The sequence below is a fragment of the Ceratosolen solmsi genome, unplaced genomic scaffold (genome assembly GCF_000503995.2).
Source record: "Ceratosolen solmsi marchali unplaced genomic scaffold, CerSol_1.0 scaffold11, whole genome shotgun sequence".
Taxonomy (NCBI): Eukaryota; Metazoa; Arthropoda; class Insecta; order Hymenoptera; family Agaonidae; genus Ceratosolen; species Ceratosolen solmsi.
In genome coordinates this window covers 14,499,840-14,523,497 of record NW_011948416.1, presented here as the reverse complement: position 1 = coordinate 14,523,497, position 23,658 = coordinate 14,499,840, and the positions used below count along the sequence as shown (strand labels likewise).

At 26.4% G+C, this 23,658-nt stretch overlaps 1 protein-coding gene across 3 annotated transcripts in view; it reads right to left on the bottom strand.

Moving 5' to 3' along the window:
• dpr12 (defective proboscis extension response 12) overlaps positions 1–23,658 on the bottom strand; it is a 140,102-nt gene that overhangs the window by 61,843 nt on the left and 54,601 nt on the right. Inside the window, exons 1-2 of one of the 3 annotated variants that reach the window (XM_011495990.1) lie at positions 16,743–16,782; positions 9,776–9,873 (exon numbers count right to left, since the gene is read on the bottom strand). In XM_011495990.1, coding sequence (XP_011494292.1) covers positions 9,776–9,851 — 76 coding nt within the window. In that variant the 5' untranslated portion in view covers positions 9,852–9,873; positions 16,743–16,782. Of the gene's footprint in view, positions 1–9,775; positions 9,874–16,742; positions 16,783–23,658 lie in introns of those variants that run through there. The other 2 variants (XM_011495989.1, XM_011495991.1) reach the window with 2 other exon arrangements.

The following is a 23,658-nucleotide window of genomic DNA, read 5'->3' as shown; positions in this document are numbered from 1 at the left end:
CTTTCGAATTAACAGCTTTTCCTTATGTTTTTAGTTCAGGCTTTATGATTTTCTTATATTGATATTAAAAATTCACGAAATACAAACTATAAATACTTAATTATTGACATAATAATTTATAATTTAAATAATTCATTGATAAAGTTTTTATTAATTAAGGATTGAGTTTTATTAATATAATTAACCTTTTATTAATCTCTCAGTTCTCACAATATTACATATTATTAGGAATGCGATTTTATATGATTTTTTATTAAACTTTTCCCCTTCATTTATGATTATTTTTTATATTTTAATTATAAATAATTACGGTAACGCTAATTTGGACTACACATATAAACTAATTTATTCATTTCCGAATAATATTCTTATACATTTGAAAGTGTGTGTTTTAAATTAAAAATATATTATCAATAAATTGAAATGTTTATTTGTAAAAGAATCATCATTCAAATAAAGCAACAAATATCACTATTATTATTTATTGTAAATTTCTATTATTGAGCTACATCAAAAAAACTATATGCTTACTATATTTACTTTTATGTCTACTATGTTAATTTCCAATTCTTTTATGTTTAATATTCATAGAGCCACTAATAACAAATAGTAAGTAAATACTGAAATTTAATGTCTGGATCATATTTTTTGTACATAAATAAGTTTACTTTTTGTATTTTTATGCTTATAGCTCTGATTTTTTATTGCATTTTGCATTATTTATTTTTCCAATTTCATGTTAAATCCGAAACAGTAAATTATGGCATTAATTTTGAAGGATAAGTCATAAATCCTTAATTAAATCCTTATTTAAATAATTTATTTATATAATAATAACATTTATTTAAATCCTTAAGTTATTGATCCTTTATTTTCATAAAATTTATAATATTTTATAATATATAAATAATTATATAATAATAAATAATATTATAATTCCTTTATTAAAATTCAGTAAAAGTTAAAAATCTGTAATACATTTACAGTTTTATCTATGCTATGATAATTATTTGTGGTCGTTTATGCATTATAAATCTAAATAATATAAATTTCTCAGCTTATTTCATTTATGGTTTTTATTTTTATGGATCTCAAGATAGTATACATTTTTCTATTATTCTCTTTCTCTCTCTCTCTCTCTCTCTCTCTCTCTCACTCCCTTTTATTTTCTTTATTTGTACTTTTAATATAATTTGACATAACTATTTATCTAAACATTTTTATGTCTAATCTACTATCTTGAATGTATTCTAAAATTATCAATACTACATTATGTTCTAGTTATCAGAGACACTCTGTTTATTCTAAATATTTGTATTTTCCCCTCTTTTTTTTGTTTAACTGCAGTTTTATCAATTCAATTTTCATTTATCGTATGTCTGAAAAGTTTCATGTTCAAGTTGATTACATAAGAGTGATAGTATTATAAATAGATAGTTTGAGTATGTAGAACAGTATTATATAAATAAAATGTAGGGCATAGAGAGGAAGATTAATTCTATCATTTATTTTTGTAATTATCCCGATAAGTTTATGAAAATTGAAACAAATCAATGTCATACACTAAATTTTCGCTAATTTCAATATCCGGAAAGCTAAATAAATGAATAATAATCTATAGCTTTAATAAGTATTTAAATAATATTTAAAAAAATTTTTTTCACCTATATTATTAATAATTATACAATGTTTAATTATTACCCCGATATAAGTTTTCTGATATTAAAATTCTTCAAAATTAAAAATTTTATTACAAGTCAATATTATATTAGATACTTTGTTTGTACTTCAATACATTAGCTACAAAATATCTATTTAATGTATTCTTATTTTAACTACAAATTCAAAACAAATTTTAATTCTTACATTGAATTTTTTTAGAATATTTTTTATTGAGATCTGAAGAACTTTTACATATAGTTTTAAAGCTTTTCTCGCGAAAGCTATTAAAAATTGTATAGAATAGAGACTAATCGCGTTGAAAAGCGAATTAAAGAAAGCGCAAAAATAACGTGAATATATATTCAGTTGAGGTCAGGTTGATATACACAGTGTAGTTTTGTTGAGCCACGCCCATGTAGGTGTGCTAACATGATATAAGATACAACTTCGATTGTTAAGGTCTCTCAAAAACTTTTATTAATCACAATATTTGATCGAAAGTTTTTCGACATTCACGTTAAAATTTAATTTTGCAATGTGTCAGGACACATGAAACTCAATTGAATTTTTATAGAAGTAATAACGTTAAAGAGGAGAATATATATTTTTTAATTTTTTAATTAAATTGTTCATAATATTTTTTACATTTTTATTTTTTATGTGAAATTATATAACGTAATTAATTACTAATTATAAGAAATTAAAAATTAATTATCTAAAATAATTTTTGTTTTAAATACACATTAATTGTAGAATGGTTTTTATAATATTTAATAGGAATATATTAAAATTATTCCTCCAATTTTAGCTGTTAATTATAATTTTGATTTAATATATATTATATTAATTTATATAACTTAAATAATTTATTTTAAGGTACGTGTCATAAATCATTAAGTACATAATTAATTATTTTTAATTTAATAATTTCATAATTTAATCTATTAAACGTCTTAATTATAAAATTATTAACTTCTATGTTTGTCTGATAATATCTGCATACAATAATCAAAGTTGGCCATTTGATTAAAACGTAAAGTATTTATTTCTCTTAACATTAAACGCGTAGGCAATCTCTAAAATTTGGAATTTGTACAATCTAAATTTCAATTTCTTTAGTATGAAAATGCAGAGTGAAAGAAGGGAAAATAATAATTAGAAAATAAATTATAATTTTTATTCATATTAAAATAATCTTATTCATCGAAATACAAAAATATATTTTTTCTCCTAATGTAAAATACAGTTCACCCTGTTACCTTATTTCTCATTCATTTTGAAAATATAAATAATTAATGACAATTGCTACTTTGATAAGAATTATTCTAAAGATAAAGATTTTTATAAAAATTATTTGTATATTCGATAAGTAAAGCTATATAATAATTTAATACTTGGTACATTTATACGTTATTCACTAGGACAAAACAAGCGAGAAAGATTCATTATTGTACATTATCATTTATGGTTAATCCATAGAGTATACTTAATTATATAAGTAAAATTAAGTTAATGTTTGCACATAATCAATAAAAATTTTGCAGTATTATGTAGTATACGAACTTGAGTTTAAGAAGGGGAATTCGACATACTGTCAGTTTTGATAGAGCGCGTGCGTGTATGAACACATGGTAGGGGGTGAGAGTGGCAGGGGTCGAATTCTCACATGGATGTCTGGAGACAGCTGACCTCGCAAGCTTGCGTACATAATATCTGTTTTTATTTTTGACTAACTGGATAGTTGTGCTAGATGATTCGACGACTCTAAAGGTATTCACGAATGGATTTATCTACACGAACTCTCCTTTATTTTCTCTAGAAAGTTGCACACGTACACAAATAATCATATATATATATATATATATATATATATATGTACGCTGCAATCCCAACGCACACACGCATTTACACACATGCGCTTACGCTCACGCACACGTACTTGCACACATGCGCATACGCTCACGCACACGCAATTGCACACATGCGCATACGCTCACGCACACGTAATTGCACACATGCGCATACGTATACGCACAGGCGCATATAGGAATATAGGAATACGCATGTGTATATAGGAATCACATGTAGAAGTTCATTGTACGCAGTATCTGTTCTAATTTCTGATAATATTATATTACGATCAGTGTGGATCTTCTTGGTAAATAATGTAAGCCGTGCGAAGCAAAGACGTGGTGTGAAGTTTATACGTTCCTGTGCATTTAAACTTGAGTAAATTATATGCCGTTATAAAAAGGTAACGCGAGGTGAAGATTTTAACTTAATATCAAATAAAAACGAAGTTGGGAAAATGAGTTCAACGCTTAAATGCATTATAGTTGATGTATTATGATAACAGACACTCAATAAGTATTGGTATACTTATATGTATGGATTTATATATTTACGTAGGTAGATACGTATGCATTGATAAATATCATCATTTCAAGTAATGTGCATAGTATCACAGGGATATGGATTTATGTAAGTTTGCGTATGACCTATAACTGCATGAGAATGTGCATATCGTTTTGTATGGATGAGTAAACAGATTAATATATAATATCATGTACATACTCAATTGGTAATCGATAGATATGTATTGGTTTAATTCGTATATATAATTAATATTATGGTAAGACATCAATCGCTTCTTTTTATATATAATCTTATGTATACTCAAAAATTAGATTTCATAAATAGCTCTAAATATATGTTAGAGCAAGTGAGATTTAATTTATGAATTGTCTTACTACACACCGATTTCATAATTTTCTATAATTATAGAATTAAAAGTTTTTCATACATACACACGTGTTCTAGGCAATTACTTTTATAAATGTTTTTTTTATTAGGTAATTTTAATAAAACTGAAGTGCGCATAATCATGTTATCTTAATTATTGATATTTTTTAATAATATGAGTTATAGTTTTTCATAATTTATTGTTCATTATTAAAAATTAGAATAGTTAAAAAAGAAATTGAGTTGCGGTAAATCATCAAAAATTTCCAATAGAACGGTTGTGATTATAAATAAAAATAAGAGAAAATTGAGAAAATTCCATCGATATCAAATAATTATGGATATTGATTAAAAATTTATCGATTTTCTAAAAATCTCATAAAACCATAGAACGATAAATATTTATTAAAGCCTCAATTCATTTTATTTAAAGGCAATGAATAATTTTCAACCAGTACATTCATTTTTTTAATAAAGATTTAGCAATATAACTTTCCTATTAGATAGATTGGGGTGTATAAAACTAATGATGAGAAATTCAACTTCAAAATTTTAATCTTAGTTGAAAGTCAGTAGAGTCTGTTTACAACTTGAGCTTTGTCATACCAACGACACTCTATATTCGTAAAAGTTTTAGTAAAGTATCGTATACTTTTTGTACATAAATAACTGAATTTATAAATTAATTTATCATATAAGCTGTTTTTATGTAGACAATAATAATCGAGGATGATGCTTAATATAAAAAATATTAGTTAAACCTGATACGTGGTTAGGAAGTATTTGAAATTAATAAATTGAAATAGGTAGTATATCGATAAGCTTTAAAATTCTCAGTTTATGGTGTTAATTTTAGTATTAATAGGAGAGTTAGAGGAAACGAACAGTTTTATAAATGCAATTGATGTGCATCATATGATAAATTTGTCATCTTTTACCATATTAGAATACACTTGCTATACACAAAATCGAGTGATATGATACCCACACATTTGGCTTTCTTAACGAGCCAAAAGCTATTATGACGAGCATATTTACTTCATAAAACCTATATATATATATATATATATATATATATTTCTTTTATATTATTTAAAATTGGTTTTAAAAATATTGAGATATTAGTATAATTCGAATTTCTAATGTATTAATTAAGTAAAAGAGATATCCTTGTTCAGATTTCTAATTTAGTATATTTGTTTTATTTATAATATATATATATATATATATATCTTATAAAATGGTTATATTGTTATACGAATTTACGGATTTTCTTAGCTATAAACTTTACAGCATATAAATATTTTTCGTTATTTCATATAAAGATTTATTTATTCTTTAAATTTAACAATATATCCTGATATTTTATTCTATTTTTGATTAAAATAATTGAAAAGTATTCGCAACTGATTGATAATTTATTCAAAGACTATTTTCTCGATATTTATTATAAGCATAGCAATAAAATATTCATAATCAGGCATTTATGAGAGTAAAGTCTGGAACATTTCCCCCTTATCAGAAACATAACAAGGTACAAGTAATTTTTTAATATTATCAAATTCTTTAAGTTTTTTTTTTTTTTTTTTTTTAATGAAATATAAGGAGCAAATAATAATTGTGTTACTATTCTTAAAGAGTAGTGCGTAAGTACTGGACACTTATTGAGATATAGGGACAATATGAGATGATGTAATACTTCTGCGTTCGCATATTTGATATGCGCGACTAGACAGACGCGCATAGACATGGAAGGTCGGGATTTCGTGCAGAATGACGCAAACACGCGCATTGAGGTATCCCGTATAAATAATTTGGAAACACGTATTCGCAGTCTAACGTATGCGTTGATGGATGGAAAAGGGGGATAAAGTAATGCAGCCAGGCGATAACAGGCGTGACTAATTGAGGCAGGACAAACTGATAGCTTGTAGCTTTTCCCTGTCAGTTCGTTCTGTGTGCTAACCTCCCCTACTCTCTTCCCCTTGACCTCTTTTGTCCTCTGCTTCTTGTTTTGCTTCTATTTTTCTAATTGACTCCAACATAGCTTGATTGCAACTATGACGATTGAGAATTTCACGATGGCGTGGATTTATTTAGAAAAAAAAACGCCCTTAAAGTATCATATTTGTATTGCTTTGAATTACTTACTCTCTCGTGGTATCGATTCAAAATTATTTTACTTTCAGCCAATTCTTAGATTATTATCAATGTTATATTTGCTCATACAAGTTTTTACTCATTCTTAATTTTATAAATTTTATTTTACATTAAGTTATTATTATATTTAGAGCATAAAATGGAATATTATAAGAATAATTTAATATACATTTTCTTCTTTAATTGATTACGTTAACAATAGATGCTTCATCTCTCCGTTGAAGTTTTATTAAATTAATATTTCATTTGTAAAATTAAGAATTCATTCCTTTTTGATAATTTTTCTATTTTTAAAGATAAATAGTACAATGATTAAAACATATCTTTACAAGATTGATATAAATACTTTAAAATAGAGAAATATGATTTTTAGAATAATGTTAAAATTCATTAAAACGATAATTCTATATAAATATTTATGTATAATTAAAACTACAATGAAAGTTTTAATTTATATAAATAACTAAATAATAAATCTAATATTGTTTATTTTATTGTATTACAATATAATTTTTTTAATAAAATATTATTCTTTTCGTTCATTCATGCATAATTAAATTCTAATTACATACAAAAATGTGTGCATATAAGTGATTATTTAATATATATCTACTTCTTGTTTTGAAAAAAGTTGAAAGTTCTTTTTCATTTTAGTTTCTCATTTTTATTTGCATAAAAGAAGTTAAAATTAAGTTTATAATAGTGAAAAAAGAATAATAATGATAAAAGTCGATGTTTACGCATGAATATTTTGGGACATGAAGAATGCAGGTATAATATATATATATAATATAATATAATATAATCGAAGAATTACCAATAATAATAAGCTTTACGTTTGGATATAAAAATGTTACCATAAATCCGAATGAAGAATTGGTCTATATAATATAAGTCTTCAAAAGTCATAAGAATGCGGGAGTTCTAAAAGCAGCAGCTCGATTATTTGAGGCATTGCTATATATATATATATATATATATATATATATATATGTATGTATATAAAGCACTGTGAACATTTTAGATACGTAAAAGTACTTCAAGAAGTATAAATGTTATTCGTTTTGTACGCGTCGCAGTGCTTTTGGATGGCAGAAGGGTTGGATACATGAACATGTATGCTAAAGTCACGTTGCCTTCACTTACGTGTATGCGCGCGCGCGCGCATGTGGGTGTTTGTACGTGCACGATTATAAAGTGACGCACCGGCGATATCTGCAGGACAAGGAGTGCCAAGAACGTATTCTGTGGACGGTGAGGGAAGAGAGATGAAAACGCAAGTAGAGGATTTAAATTGCACAGCAGATTTTCAGCTCAGCGCCCTGTTTATTAAATGTGATATGTATTTACGGAGTTGTAGCTGTGTAAAAATGAGAGACATTATAGTAGAAAAATCTAGAGGGTGATAGGGAGATGTGCGCAGGCGCCTGGGATAGCATATCAGATATATTCTTTATTTAATTTTGAAGATGATTAATATACAGAGTTGAGATTATTTTCTCTCATTAATTTTTTCAATGTCTTTTTACTATCATTAGTTTTTGTTGTTGTAGTAATAAGACGGTTTAATTAATGATTGTAAATGACCAACGTCATAATTGTAACTTATTCAACAATTATATATAAATTCTCATTATATAAATAATATTAATTATTAAAGAGATTCATTTACAATACTGTATCTCATTGTTTAAACTAATTTGGTTTATTTTCAAATATTTTTATGATATATATCTTTTATATTATATCTTTTATAGACATTATTTAAAAATTAATTTTTATTTCCCACTGTTGTTAGCATGACAGAACGAATAAGTGATTTAAATCTTAAATTTATCATAAGAATTAAAAATTTAACTAAATGTCTTTTAAATTTACTTAATAGTCTGTTAGATCGAATTTGTTAATAATTCATAGTAACATGTAAACAATTTATTACAAATTTGTGGAATAAATCTCCCGTTACTTGGATTTTCTGTTAAAAGTTAATTTTTGTTCACCGACTTTATATTATAAATTGTGACTCATAATAATATATGAAGAAATCGAGTGAATGACCATACTGCCGCCAATAGATGGCAACTTATGATAAAATTTCTCTAGAGAAAATTATCTTTACGCCAGTTAATCGTAAAAATGGACTTTAAGTTTTCGTTTATTTCATTAATAATATTTTAACAAATTAAAAATATTAGACTTATTATTTTTATCATTCTAATCGTTTTATCTTATATCATTTTGGAGTAATTTTGTAATAATGACATTAGTTTTGCAAATCGAATAAAACTTAATGATAGACCCATTAAATCTTAAAGTTAAGGTCTAGTGAATAAATTAACTATGCGAATATTTTTTAAAACAAGATACACATAACTTTCTCTCTAGCTTTAATTTTACATTAGTCCGTTCTATTATGCATCGATATTACCTTCTTACAGTTAGTTGTGTCAATGTTAATGTACAATTTCTTGGTTAAATGTAGTTGTCCAAATTGTTGAAATGTTATTCTTTTAAGGTTGTTTAAACGACGAATTATATTATAATTCAAAATAAAGTATCCATCTTATAAAAAATATAGAACAATGTAATTTTATAGTGAATACATTATTTTTATGTTGATATATTAATTTCATAATATGAAGTTCGATTTCAAAGTGAGGTAGCGAGGCAGTGATTTCGATAATGTTAAATTCATTTTATCATTTTATAAATATCATGTTTGATATTCTATATTTAAATTTCGAAAAATTCAGATTTTTATATTATTCCATGAATACCGTTGAATTATAAGCTATTTTTAGCTCAAGAATAAATTTTTTTTATATGAAAATATAAATATTTATAAATATATCTATTAAAAATAAGTACCAAAGTCATAGTATTTAAATTATATTTATTATTTTTTTATTTTTTGCCGTACATTACATACAATGTGCATATAGTAGATTTAATTAAGTATATACATATATAGATATAATTAAGGAATATACATGTTTATTGATCTGCCAATTGAAGTATAATTTTTAATTCACAATTGTATATTCTCGATGCATTATTGTTTTTAATTCATGTTTAATTCGTAAGTTAATAAAGTCAAGGCTTACGGCAATATGAATATTATTCTAAGTACTTTTAAAGAAATATGAGGTTTCGGGAATTGAATTCATAATTGACTAATAGAAATGAAATGATCATGTATTGAAAGCCTCACCTTTGTCGAGAGATCTGGCCAGTAAAATTGTTGGCAGAATTAAAAACACCATATACCATGAAAGTCGGTCTCGCATGTTTGCAAATTATCAAATCCACCTGTAAAAATAAAGAAGAACTAAAATTATTTATAATTATTTTTCTTACTCTTTACATGTGTATATATATGCAGTTGCATACTTATATGAATAATTAAAACAAAATTTTTTTAATAAGCATTGCATTATTTTTATATTTTGAAGAAATAATAAAAAACATAATAATTTTTAAAACCGAAGATATTACATATTTTGGAATTTAAGCACATATATTTAATATTTAATAACGTCATTTATTATAGATCTATGTAAATAAACTTGTTCTTTTACGAATCAGACTGGAATAAATTGCCTTCAGAAATTACATTGATTTAATGCTTCAAGACTGCAGTATTATGCGACATCTATTGAGGTTCCTAATGGACATAGTTAAGGCGCATTTTTACTAAATAGTATATAATAAGTTTAATTATCATCGATATATAGTAGATAATTAATAAAGAAAATAATACTTTTAACGATGAAAATTTTTTTCTTTAACATTATTAATTTTGGTGCTCGTGAAAATTTAGAATCTCGCATTAAATTAAAAATATGCATAAAGGTAGTAATTATTATAATTCTGAAATATTTAATTACGTATGGAATTTCAACTATTTAATACTGTTGAAAAGTTAATTACAGGATATATTGGTGAACCTATTCGATAAATAATTGTATACTTGGTAAAACATCTGCGGCATTTAAATATCAAATTATTCATAAACAAAGACTCTTAGAAGCTGCTTTTTTTTTATCATTAAGAACGTATTTGAAAAAATATATTTTAAGAAATAATATAATATTTTTAAATGGTATTTTATTGCCTATAGAAACTAATGAATGGCCTAACTTGAACGTCATTATTTTGTTATATTTATTCAATACATTATAGATAATATTGATTGATATGATTTTTTTCTGTGAAGTTTCATAACCTCAATTATACGAGGGCGATTAATCAGAGTGAAATAGACTAAAGGATATAAAAGAAAAAGCGCATGTGGAGTCTGTGGATAAGTAATGATTATGAGTTAATACGCAATATAACGTGGATGGGGATCCAGAGAATTAGATGAATCATTAGCAGACTAGACTTTATGATATTTCTCATTGAAACTTGTTTATTTGATTTGACTAACACGCCTCTTATAAATTACAATTTTAAATATATGAGAGGCCGAGAATTTTTCGTTTGTATGATTATTTATCATACTTTAATGTCGTGAAAGTCAATGCCGAAATCAAACGTGGAATGTTTAATCGAGAACGCGTTTCTAAAAAGATTTAAAAAATTATGGATGAATTAATGATTATAAATTTAAGAAGCTCATTAGTGAGGTAGGCGACCTGAAAGTAATAAGCTTCAGTTATGAAGAAATAAATCATTTACACTAAATCACGTTTTCTTTCCATTCTTGTTGTGTGCATTACTTTTTCACATCGGTATTTACTGTTATTTATTAAATGGTACTTACTTAATTCAAAGAGATTTTTTTTATTCTAAGGAATAAAACAATGACAATAATAATATCAATAATAATAATCATAATAATAATAATAATAATAATAATAATAATAATGAATGTGATTTTTAAAGACAATGGTTATAATAATGACAGTGGAAAATGAGATAATCGAAATGCTAATTAGTGAAAGTTATAAAAATTCATATTCGTGTATACTAATGTAATAATTGAGATGGTGATAACGTGCGGTAATTTCATCAAATATTCCAATAAAAAGAAAGTATAATATTTTATTATAATAAATTAAAAGCAAAATAAAATTATTTCCTTGAAGAATAATCAATGGAATTTACATACTTATTTTTTATTTTTCATTTTCTTTCAAATGCTCATATGAATGTTATTAATTATCGTATGTTTAAATTATTTTAATGATTATATTAATAATGATTATTTTCAATCATCGATACTTAATTAAATAATACAATCTCAAATTATAGTCTGTTCAGAAGAATTAAGTGACGATGTGGTAATGATACAATCAAAAGTATTCAATTATTTTTGTATTAAAGCTATATAAGGCTGTGATAAAATTTAAAATCCAAAATTGAAATACTTAATCAATGGAATATGTAATGAAAATATATTAAACGATTAATCAAATCGCGATATAGAGACTTAAAATAAAAACAGTAAAATAAGAGTATAAAATGAATGATTGATTATGTTTAAACTGAAAGTAAATACTATTTGACTGTGAATCTTGTAATAAACAGATGTTATAAGCATAATAAAAGTTAAATATTTTGCCAATTTATTGCAATAATTAAATATTGTATTCCGAATAATTCTAGCTTAGCGAAGGAGTTGGTAATCGGTGATTTGGAAAGAGACTTGAAGCGAGTAACTAAAGGTCGGTAATTAAGAAACTGTAGTAATGGCAATGACTTTGAGGATTGTGACGCGCGGATCTGCTAAACAGATGTAAAAATATGCATTTGCCATTTGCCATGTAAACCATTAATTAGTCTCGGACGATTGAGTCTCGGGTGACTTTCAGTTCTGTCACTTTCTCCCATCCTTAAGTTTCCCGAAATATTGTTATTTTCCAATTTTTTTCCAAACCTTTATGTAAATTCCGCGATCACGTGTGTGTTAGAGCCATCACAAATCTTAACTCTCTTTGTTCAATCGCGCAATCGAGAATGGCGTTTATATTGGCCCGAGATATATACTCTGATTTATCAAAAATATCTACTACCTAATAAGAATAATTTTCTTTTGTTAACTTAGGTAGCGGCTCGAAATTTAGTTACAAAACGTTTCATTTAAAATGGAATTCATAAGGAATACACGATCAGTGGCACATGTTAATCGTTAAACGTGTGCAGCCAAATATTATAACTAATGTCGTTTTATATTTATAAAAAAATATAATTTTTCAATTTTAAGAATGTGATGAAAGCCAGTAGAAATTATTGAATGGAAATAATAAACAAGAAGAAAAGGTACAATAATGTGCAGTTATGAAGATACTGTAAATAATACACAATATTAGCGATTAGTGAAAACGTGTAGCGATTAGCTTTTTATTATTTATTGGATGGGGTTAAGGGTATTAATCAATAAAATTAAACATTGGTTATTATTATGTACAATATGATTTGAAATATTTCATTTGAATGAAATAAAACATTTACTTACATTAAAAATAAAACATAGTTTCGTTTGATTAATTGCAACATTTATATTATTTATTTTATTATATTATAATATAATTCTAAAATAATTCTAAAAATAATTATACTCTATAGTATAATGTCTAGAGTATAATTATTTATACACTTACGTACTTTCTATTTCAGGTATCTGCATTACATCATACTATATTAATAGCTTTAAAGTTTTTAATCGTTATATTTTTATATCAAAATATTTATTTTTCAATATATTGTATAATACGAATAAATTATTAATAAGTATTATGATTCATGACCTGTTGTTTTTTATAAAGCGAGGAAAAACATTTTTGTTCATAATATTTTTGTTGCATATTCATAATGCAGAAATAAGTTTAATCATTGTATTAAGAAAATATATTATAAATTATGTTTATTTATGCTTAATATATTAGCTCATTAAATTATATTTATTGATTTACTTAGAAGCATCGAAAATTGGAATTAGTAGACTGTTTAAGAAGGAAAGGAAGCTTCATTTTATTTCAACGAATAATGTTGTTTTGATTACTCACTGAAAATGAGAGTGGAAATCTCAGTAACTGCAGTGAAATTAGAATGCAAGTTGTTGAATTTAAAACAATTACGCTTTATTGAAGATTAAATGCGCCGCAGAAGTTATTTCTTTATTATTAATACGTTAATTAGGCAAATAGTAGTAATGAGTATATGATATTTTATCGCGCTGTCATCAATTATGTCCGTCTCCACGCAGTCAATATTTCGTTTGAACATATTTTTAATACCATATATATTATATATAAATAGTGAATGTATGTAATAATATTTCCATTGTAGCTGCATCATTTATAGCAATGTAGGCATAATAATATTTTTACTAAAAAATACTGCTTTGATCGAGACATGTCACTCGTAACGATGGAGTGAGATAGATAGATAGATAGATAGAGAGAGAGAGAGAGAGAGAGAGAGAGAGAGAGAGAGATATGTTGCATTAGAAGGGATTAAGGTGGAGAGTTGAAAAGAAAGTAAGGAAAGTGCGTCTGAGATGTAGAAAGGAAACTTATGTATATGTTCTTACTGAGATTTTTCTTCTAGGATAACGCGTCATAATATGAGTGGTCTTGGAAGATTAGTTGCGATTAGGATAACGAGTGAGTTTTATAAAAGGAAAACTACTCGAAAGTGAGCAGGCTGATCCGATATTTGATATATTCGAAGTGAAACTGTCAAACATGAGTTTGAAAAATATTTTTTTGGTGTAGTCTTTAAATTTTCCAAGAAGGACAGAAGTTTGATTTCTTTCTTAATTTCCTCAATTCAGTGTTTTATAAGGGGGTCCAAGCTATTTTGGAGCAATCGCCATTTCTTTAATTAATTTCTCACAGTCTGGCACTTCGGCTAGCAAGCAAAGCCACCCTCCCTCTATTCCTTTATCATTATTCTATTTTGTGTATCCTTTATTAGACGTGTAGATATGCTGAATATAAATAAATCTTTTCAAAGTTACGAATGTCTATGAGCACTGATTTATTATTTATCAACTAAAAATAAGAATCTCTTTACTTATAATAAAAGTGTAAAAATTTATTTTAAAAATTTAATTAAAAAAATGTATAAAGTCATAACGTGACATAATATACAATATTTTTAGAAATTCATTTAAAATGTGGATATGCATTTTTAAAATGTAAAAACTCCCTCTTAAGAAAGTAGCTATATTTATATTTGGAAAAATTGTATTTGGCTATAAGTGTGAAGTTCGAATTCTATAAATCTATATTTCACATTATTACAAACATTTATCTAACGAAAAAAGGGACATTACCGCGCATAGGCAAAAGTTTTAAAATGTTCATGAAAAGAAGCGCACAATAAAAAATTACATGTACAACAGAAGTAAATATTGTGTATAACCGATTGTTATGTTATATTTAAATTACTCTATATTAAGATCTATATTCAGGGTAATGCACATAAGATTGCTTCGCTTGTACAAAGAACGAGTTAATAAGATAATTTAATGGAATGTGATTTCTGATCATTGAAACTATCTCTGCTCTAATCCTTATCAATGATTCAAAGAAAGATAGAATTATCATTGGCAAATAATTTTTCTACAAAAAAGTAGGTATTTTACTTATCTTGTGTTTCTTTTATTTATCTTTCTTACCTTTTTCGGGGGAAACAAAATATAAGAGTTCGAAACAATATTTCTTTCATACATTTTTTTTTTTTTTTTTTTTTTTTTTTTTTTTTTTTTTTTTTTTTTTTAAATTCTGATCGAAGTTCTGCCTTCACAATATTTTGAGTATTAATTGAAAATCTTATACGCTGATGGTTATTCTTTATATGTTTGGACATGCAATGATAAAATAAATACAATAAAAATACATTTGCCATTATATTTTTTATTCGTCAATTATTTGCTCTCCAAATATTATAATATAAATTTCAATTAAAATTTTTAAGGTCGTTTAGTATAATGAAACGAAAAATATTAACTTAGCTTCATATGAATCATTTTTACAAAATTTTCAATTTATATATAATTACATAATCACCTTATAAAATCTTAATTACAAAATATCATGAATTATTAATAATCAATTTAAAACTAATTATAATGTTTATAAAGTTAGGTCTTTTTAATTAATACTTATTTTTAATTTAATGAATATTATAGAAATAAAATTATTTAGCAACTATTATTTAATAAATTGACATTATAATTTAGAAATCAAAAACAATATAAATTTAATTTAAACCTTTTTATGACTTACATATAATTGCATCTTAATACAGTATTAAAAAGGTTTTATTATTTAGATTTATTAAGTGATTATATTATCAACAAGTTGATAGTTTATGCGTTTATTGTAGTATAAAAGAAAATTTGGTAGCTTTATATGTTTATTTAAGTACAAACTGAATTTATAAAAAATTCTAATACCTTTTATCATAAAGCTAAATAATATATTATTTAAAATGTGTATATGAAAGTATTCTTCTTCGTCCAAATAATCATATATTGTCAACGTAACAATTCATCGTTTTATATAAATATATTTCAATTTATATGAATAATGATATTTGATTTTAGTTGATAATTTGATTTAAATGCTTGCATGACAATGAATACAATTATAATCTTTGGACGAAAACTGTATCACAGTTATTCGCTTGCGGGTATCTATAAATTCGCAGGTATTATCCAAAGCATTTCTGTAATTAGTTAGGCTGGCAGCGTAATATCGAAATAAGTTACGTTTAATCGATGAAATCAATTTATTTCTATGATTATTATTTGTGAAATATATATAAAACCATTGACACCTAATGAATGCTTTTTCAATGTCAGTAGTAGTATGTTCACTCATTACAAATTCTCTACCGCATAATTGTATCACCATAATGGCGTTTATATGAAATTTTACATAATTTCCTTTGTTAATCGATAATTTGAAGCAATTTATAAATAATATAAGACACTTCTGCAGATATAATAAGAAATAAAATTATCGTAATTAAGGTGTAAAACCGTTAAATAGAACTTTATAAGTTTTATGTAAAATATATTTCATATTACACAGACACAGATTTAACAGCCACAATAATCTACTGCAGCACCGAGCACATATATCATTCGTTATTGTGCAAGTTAATGTTAATACGAGCAGCATTAATATTGTAAAAATATGAACATAGTAAAAAGAACTCACGAGAATGTGCGAGACGATATTGCTTTACTTTCGTAGACGGTACGTTTCACAAACTGACTAGAAAACTCTGTCCCAGTCTACATATATGGGTATCATAAGGTTATCTCATTTCGAAGGCAGCAGAAGTATGCTAAGAGCTTTTTATATTTGTCCTCGATCTATTAACCTTCATAAGTTGAGAACCATATTTTGTTGCAAAAAAAAAAAAAAAAAAAAAAAAAAAAAAAAAAAAAAAAAAAAAAAAAAATTATCGAGAATTATCAAAGACAACATGAGCTTGCTGATTATATTAGTATATTACGCAAGTTTTAGAGCAGGAGTTACACAAGTTGTTGTCTCCTTCGCACATCTTATATTTATTGTCAATGTTATTGTCTAGCCCTTGTCTAGGCTGGCACGTGGAGTTTATTATAATAGCGCATGAAATAAATATGTTAAGTGCTAGATTCGAACAAATCTCATCCTATTTCTCACGCTATTTCTTTAATAAAGAAAAAATAAAATAAAATAATAAATAACTAAACGGACAACTGATTGTAAAATCACTCATCTTTTGTTTACTTGCTTAATATATTTGCGATTAAAGGTATGAGAAAGGTAAAAAAATAAAGTACATCGTGAAATTTTCACTCTTTCTGAAATGAGAAATCTGTATTCTCCTTTGCGCATTGAATAATTTAAACTTGGTCTAGCGATAAAGTTTAACCAGAACATAGTTCCAACGAAGTGCGCAAATAATGCAAGCACGATAGATCCATGCCCGTGTCCAAGCACAGTGCACAATACATATTTCATTGCATAAGCGACGAGCCACTTAGTGGGAAAATCCTCCCGGGGAGCCGGTTCAATTCCCTTTGTTATTCGAGGATATTCCGCGTACCGGAAACGTGAATACAAAGCAGTCAGATGCGTGGAGTCGCCTACCTTTGATCGAGTGTACGGGGCTCACTATAATTAGCTAATTCGGTCCAGTGTCTTCTTTTCTCATGGACACTATCGGTGTCGCTTGTAAATTGCCGAAAATTGTTAATAGCTTATGCATCCATGCATTATTTCATAATTGGATGTACCGTGTATCGGAACGAGGTTGTTAGGGGAAGGTATAAAGGGCAGATTATTGATTATTTATCATTTATAGCTAATTTGGAGACTGTTGTAAAGCTCTGCATGATTTTACGTTCGCATTAGAAATTTTAGGAACAATATTTCTATTAACTTCAATACTAAATACTAAGGAAAGAACAAACAAGTAGAAGGAGCTTGCTTGCTCTATTTAAGAATAAATTTTGGCTTTGCTGATTGTCAGCTGGTTAGGCGAGTTCAATTATATTTTTTGTCATACACAATATTTTTTATAAGAAAATCTTCTTACAAGAATATATTTTTTAATAAAAAATTATCAACATCAATTAAAAATGCAACGATAATGTTCCTTATTATTGATTAAATAATACATTAATTCATAAAAATCGGTATTTTTATGTGATTGTTTATATAAAAGATACTCAAAGATATATTTATTAATACAGCTATAACATTAAATTTAATGAACATGCAAGTTTTAGGCAAATTGCATTTAATAATTATATTAATTTTTAAAAATATTTTCTAAGTTTTAGAAAAAAAAAAAAAAAAAAAAAAAGGAAATTGTATAAGAAAAAGTATACCTGCTATTCATTCATGATTATTTAATCTAATATTAATCTATTTCAACGTTTACATATGATTTAATATTCCTAAATTTTAATATTCCTAAAATCATAAAATGCCCTTATTGTGTTTATGTGTTTATACACCTTACGTCAACTACTAGTTGTAATTTAATTTCATTTAAGTAATTAATATTCACCTAATACGAATGTATATATATATATATATATATTGGAATGTATGGGCACATACAATCTTGAAGTGAAAGATGCGATTCAGTTATTAAAAAGAAAAATAACTTCATAATTTATAATTTAAATTCAATTCCAATAGAAATTTAATAGCTTTTACCGAATAACTTTCTATAAATCATTTATATAATTTTTCCTTAGGTAATCATTATAATATGTTATTCACATGTTTGGGAAAGTAACGATTATTAGATCCATTAGGCCCACATTCGAAACAAAAGAAAAGTATTATATAAGAAAAATTGTATTATTCATGTCGATTAATGGTTAATCAAGGATTTATTTCGAATATAAGAACATTATGCACATTATACGTGCGTAACTTGTGTGAAAATAAGTAAAAAAAAAATGAAAAGTTCTTTGTTAAGTATTATTCTAAGAAGCATCAATCTCTCTCTCTCTCTATCTCTCTCTATCTGTTGATGACATTATTAAAAAATCGATCTGTACGAGCTCTATGATTTGCCGTGTATAACTCCCGAAAATCAATAAATTAGGCCTATGTGTGTACACACATGTTCACAGTAGAATCCATCTCTCCTCGACGAGTTTAAGCATTTGCTTTTAATTAATTTGCATTAACGCCGATTTGAGACTCATCGTAATCGTTCCAATTTTCGTGTAATTGCAAAACCAAAAGGATCACTGTATACGTGCCTTATATATCTAGCGTTATGGAAGATTTATTATACTCTGCTTTTCTCCTGCTTTTTACCTTTTTTTTTTGTAAAACTGAGTCTTTCTCGCTACCTTACTGGTCCTCTTAGGATCTCTCTCTCTCTCTCTCTCTCTCTCTCTCTCTCTCTCTCTCTCTTTCAGAACCTACATAATAAAAAGACGAAGTAAACTTCTTACAAACGACATAATATCTATCCATTGAGAAGAAAATTCGGAGTATGCGAATAAAAGGGATAGCTACTCCATTTTTAAATGTCAAATTCGCTATTTTTTACTCATCGATACTCTTTATTACCTTTCCTCAATTTATTATTTCTTGTTCACATGTATGTGCAGAAGGGTGGTTTTCTCAATAGAGTGAATCTAAGATAAAATTGTCAAATAGCCGTTGATTTGTATATTGTATTATGTATTCAGATTATATTTATAACGAGAGCGAAAAGATTTTCAATACTCTTAAATAAAATTTGTTTTATGTAAATTTTGTATATTAAAAATTTATTATTTGAGAGTGTTGGCAGAATCATACTACGAGCAATATGAACGTGACCAATACGCTTTCTGATAAAATATAAAATCAAATAATAACAAATGATGTTAATCTAAAAGATGACAAAAAATGTATTAATAAGAAAAATGTCTAAAAAAAGAAACATCATAGTTGTTAATGAAGTCAGAAATGAAGTAAATAAAGAGGAGAGAGCCACGCACGTGTAGCATTGTTCTCAGCTGCAGTTTCCACCACTCAGGGATCCAGAGATCCATACCTACACCCATGAGATACGTTAACACACACGCATTATTGATTTCTGCCAGTAACACAAAGCATCTCGATACCTGCCCTCCCATTTTACCTTTTCCCTTTGTACATAGTGCCAATCATATGTCGTAGTTCTTCGCGTATATCGAGTGTAGATAGATAGTCGATGGGACAGATGACAATAGCGACGTGGACGCATCATGCACGCAAAGTGCCTTCATGGTTGGATTGTTTGCTTTTCATATTGACGCGACATTTCTATTTACAATCGATATGTGCAATACGGTAGCACTCAGATGCCCTTGTCTAAATAAATACGTATGTACGCATTGAGGATTTTAATTCCTCATTCGGATAAGTGGCCCTCTGCTCACTCCGTATACGTCAAATATGTTTTTCACGCGAATCCCCTAAACAATCTCTCTTCTTCTATGAGCAGATACATTGAATTCTACTTTCAAAAATGATTAAACACAATATATATTCGAAGGGGAATTTCAAAATATCGTATGAAGCATCTGAGAAAGCAAGCGAGATATATCCACTGGAAAATAAGACTAGGTGATCGATCGAAATGTTTGAAAGTTGAAAGTTGAAAACGGATGGAGACGTAGAAGCCATTCCTGTACTTCTCTCTCAATTTTTCTCGACCTCTTACTTCATTTTCTAGCCGTTAGCTTTCACGGCGATTGCTTGCTGGCTTTCTATGGCTAACAATAACTTTTGACGTCGCGGCAATCACACAAGGCCGATGATACATATATATATATATATATATATATATATGCACTCTGAATGTTTAAGAGTTTAAGAAAATTGTAAGATATACTTTGCTGATGGAAAACTTACTCCGGGTAGAACAATCGATAACTGTTGCTCAATGTATCGAACTATTTGAAAGATAATAGACGTATCAGCACAGCGAGAAATTAATGGATATTATATCGAATGATAGGATAGATGTATGCTCGCCTCGTATATACCGAAAGTATCTTTCGTGGCGTTTTGTTTAAAGTTGCTCAAGTCTAATCTGAACCTTATTCTCACCTAGGCAAAATCGATTTACTTCATTATATTTATATTTATTTACATTTTTATTTACATTTCTCACCACCCTTCTCTCTCAATTTTATGTATACTTTTTTCTATTTTCCATATTCAAACTTATGCTACTTATACGAATATTTATATTTGTTCAATGTTTGAAAAATAATATTTTTTTTTTTTCCAGGAAATATATGTCTTCATTATTTAATTTATTGAACGTATTACTTTCTGAAATGGTATTCGCTTTAAGAAGTATTCTGTTTCATTTAATTAAGTAATTAATAATCAACTGAGAGAGTCAGATAAAAATTAATTAAAAGTGGGTCATTCAGTGCGTGTATTCTGATGAAATAGAAGAGCTTATTATTATTTAAAAGCCATAATAGTAGTTAAAACGATTTTATATTTTTATATTTTTTATTCATCTTTGTTAGCATAATTTTTATATACGAACTGAAAGATCATTATTATCTTTGAAAATTTGTGTTTTTATCATTAACTTTTTATTAAAAAAAATTCTGATTTCATTTGAAAAGTGCTTGAAAAGTGAAATTAATTATATTAAGAAAATTTTAAGAATATAACATTAAATACTTATCTGGTTTTAAATGTAATAAATATCATTATTTGAATGTAGCTAAAAGTTTATATCATAACAATTATTAATTATGCAATTCAGTTTCATTGTTTAGCCTTCTAAAGAAATTTTAATATATTTATATAATAGAGTATCTTAAGACTCTATCGGATAACTAAATGACGTTGTTACTTTTATTTGTGTAGATAAATTACTTTATGACTTAAATTTTATGCATTAATTTTTATTGAATGTCATTTGATGTAGAAGTAATTTAATACATTTATTACATAAAAATGAATAATTGTATATATTATCATTATAATAATGTAACTGATATATATATATATATATATATATATATATATATGTAGATATTAATGATATATATGTATATATGTATACACTAGCAGGTATCTCAGTCATTTTTGATGAAGCATTAACGAAGTTGTATTATTTGTAGTTTCTTTCAGGATAAATTTAGCCTTACTTATGTCTTGAAAATTCATATTTATTTTATAATTATTAAATATTATTTGTAGAAGTGACTGCTACGGAGCATACATTAATTTATTTATTAAATATGAATTGAATTTCTTAGTTTACTGACGTAGACCGACAAGATTATTTATAATTATTAACGTAATTAATTGATCAATCATTATGTAAAATTAATCATTAAGCTAGGATCACTAAGATACGAATACACTTTAGTTTATATTTGAATTTATAGTGGAATTTAATTTTAAGGAAATATTATTGACAACGCTTATTTTCTTATCAACTAATGCATAGCCAAACAATATGTATTAAATATACATAATGTAGCATCAATAATAATGCGCAAAACAAAATGATAATTCTATTTAATATCCAATACTTAATGATATTTATCTTTCTTCATTTTCTTTTTTCTTCAAAGAAGGGCAGTTATACGCAAGGCCGTAATTGGAGATATTTTTAGGATATTTTGCCATATTTAAGTAACCATAAATAATTTCATTTACATGATCCAATGGACATTCAATGATCAACCGTCGAAAAATACGTTCGTCCCCTGATGAGTATCTTACTGTACACTTTAAGTGCTGAGATCTTGTATGCAGAATCGGTCGTCTCAAGATGCGGGAATGCACGTGATATAGTCCATTTAGTGTATGTTGTCTAAAATTTAAGTGTCCACAAATATTGACTTCTGCTTATATCGTTATACCTACATTAACGTTATCGTTTTCGCAGTAATAGTCTCACAGGATACCATAGAGCTTTTTTTTAATGTAATATGTGCAACCGTCGTACATTAAAAACTTTTCTATGATGAATGCCCTTCGTACACACATACATAGACAAATAATAGAGACGCATGCGCTCACTAATATATCCGCACGCTGACACACGTATAACGGAGAGTTTCTATTTTTATTCTACGTTCCGTACTATTTACTGTACTTCGAGTTCGAATTCTCCGAATGACTATTAATATGAACAGATTTTTATGTCTTGTGAGTACGAAAAATAAGTGTCTCTTTTTTAGATGATTGTAGTTTACAAATTGAACGTAAAATGAAAATATAGTGCAGGTTTAACAATGAAAAATTAAGACATTAATAATATTGTTAATATTAAATAAAATGCATACTTCCGAAGAATGCAATTATCCTTATGTTTACTACCAAACAATTTTTTCATATTAATGGAAATAAATGCGGCTATGACAATAAAAATTGTAGCGCATTATGAGAATCTGTATCACACAAATACTTTCTATTGAAAGAATTGATACCGCAATAAAAGTATTGATTTCGTATTATGAATAAAACAGTAAAATACAACAAACTGTGCAACAGCTAAGAAATTCTTAATTTACTCGAGATTTTATGGAACCTATTACACTTTTGAACAACTGTCTTTCAAGCACACAGGAAGTGATACGGATAAATGCACTGTTATAGA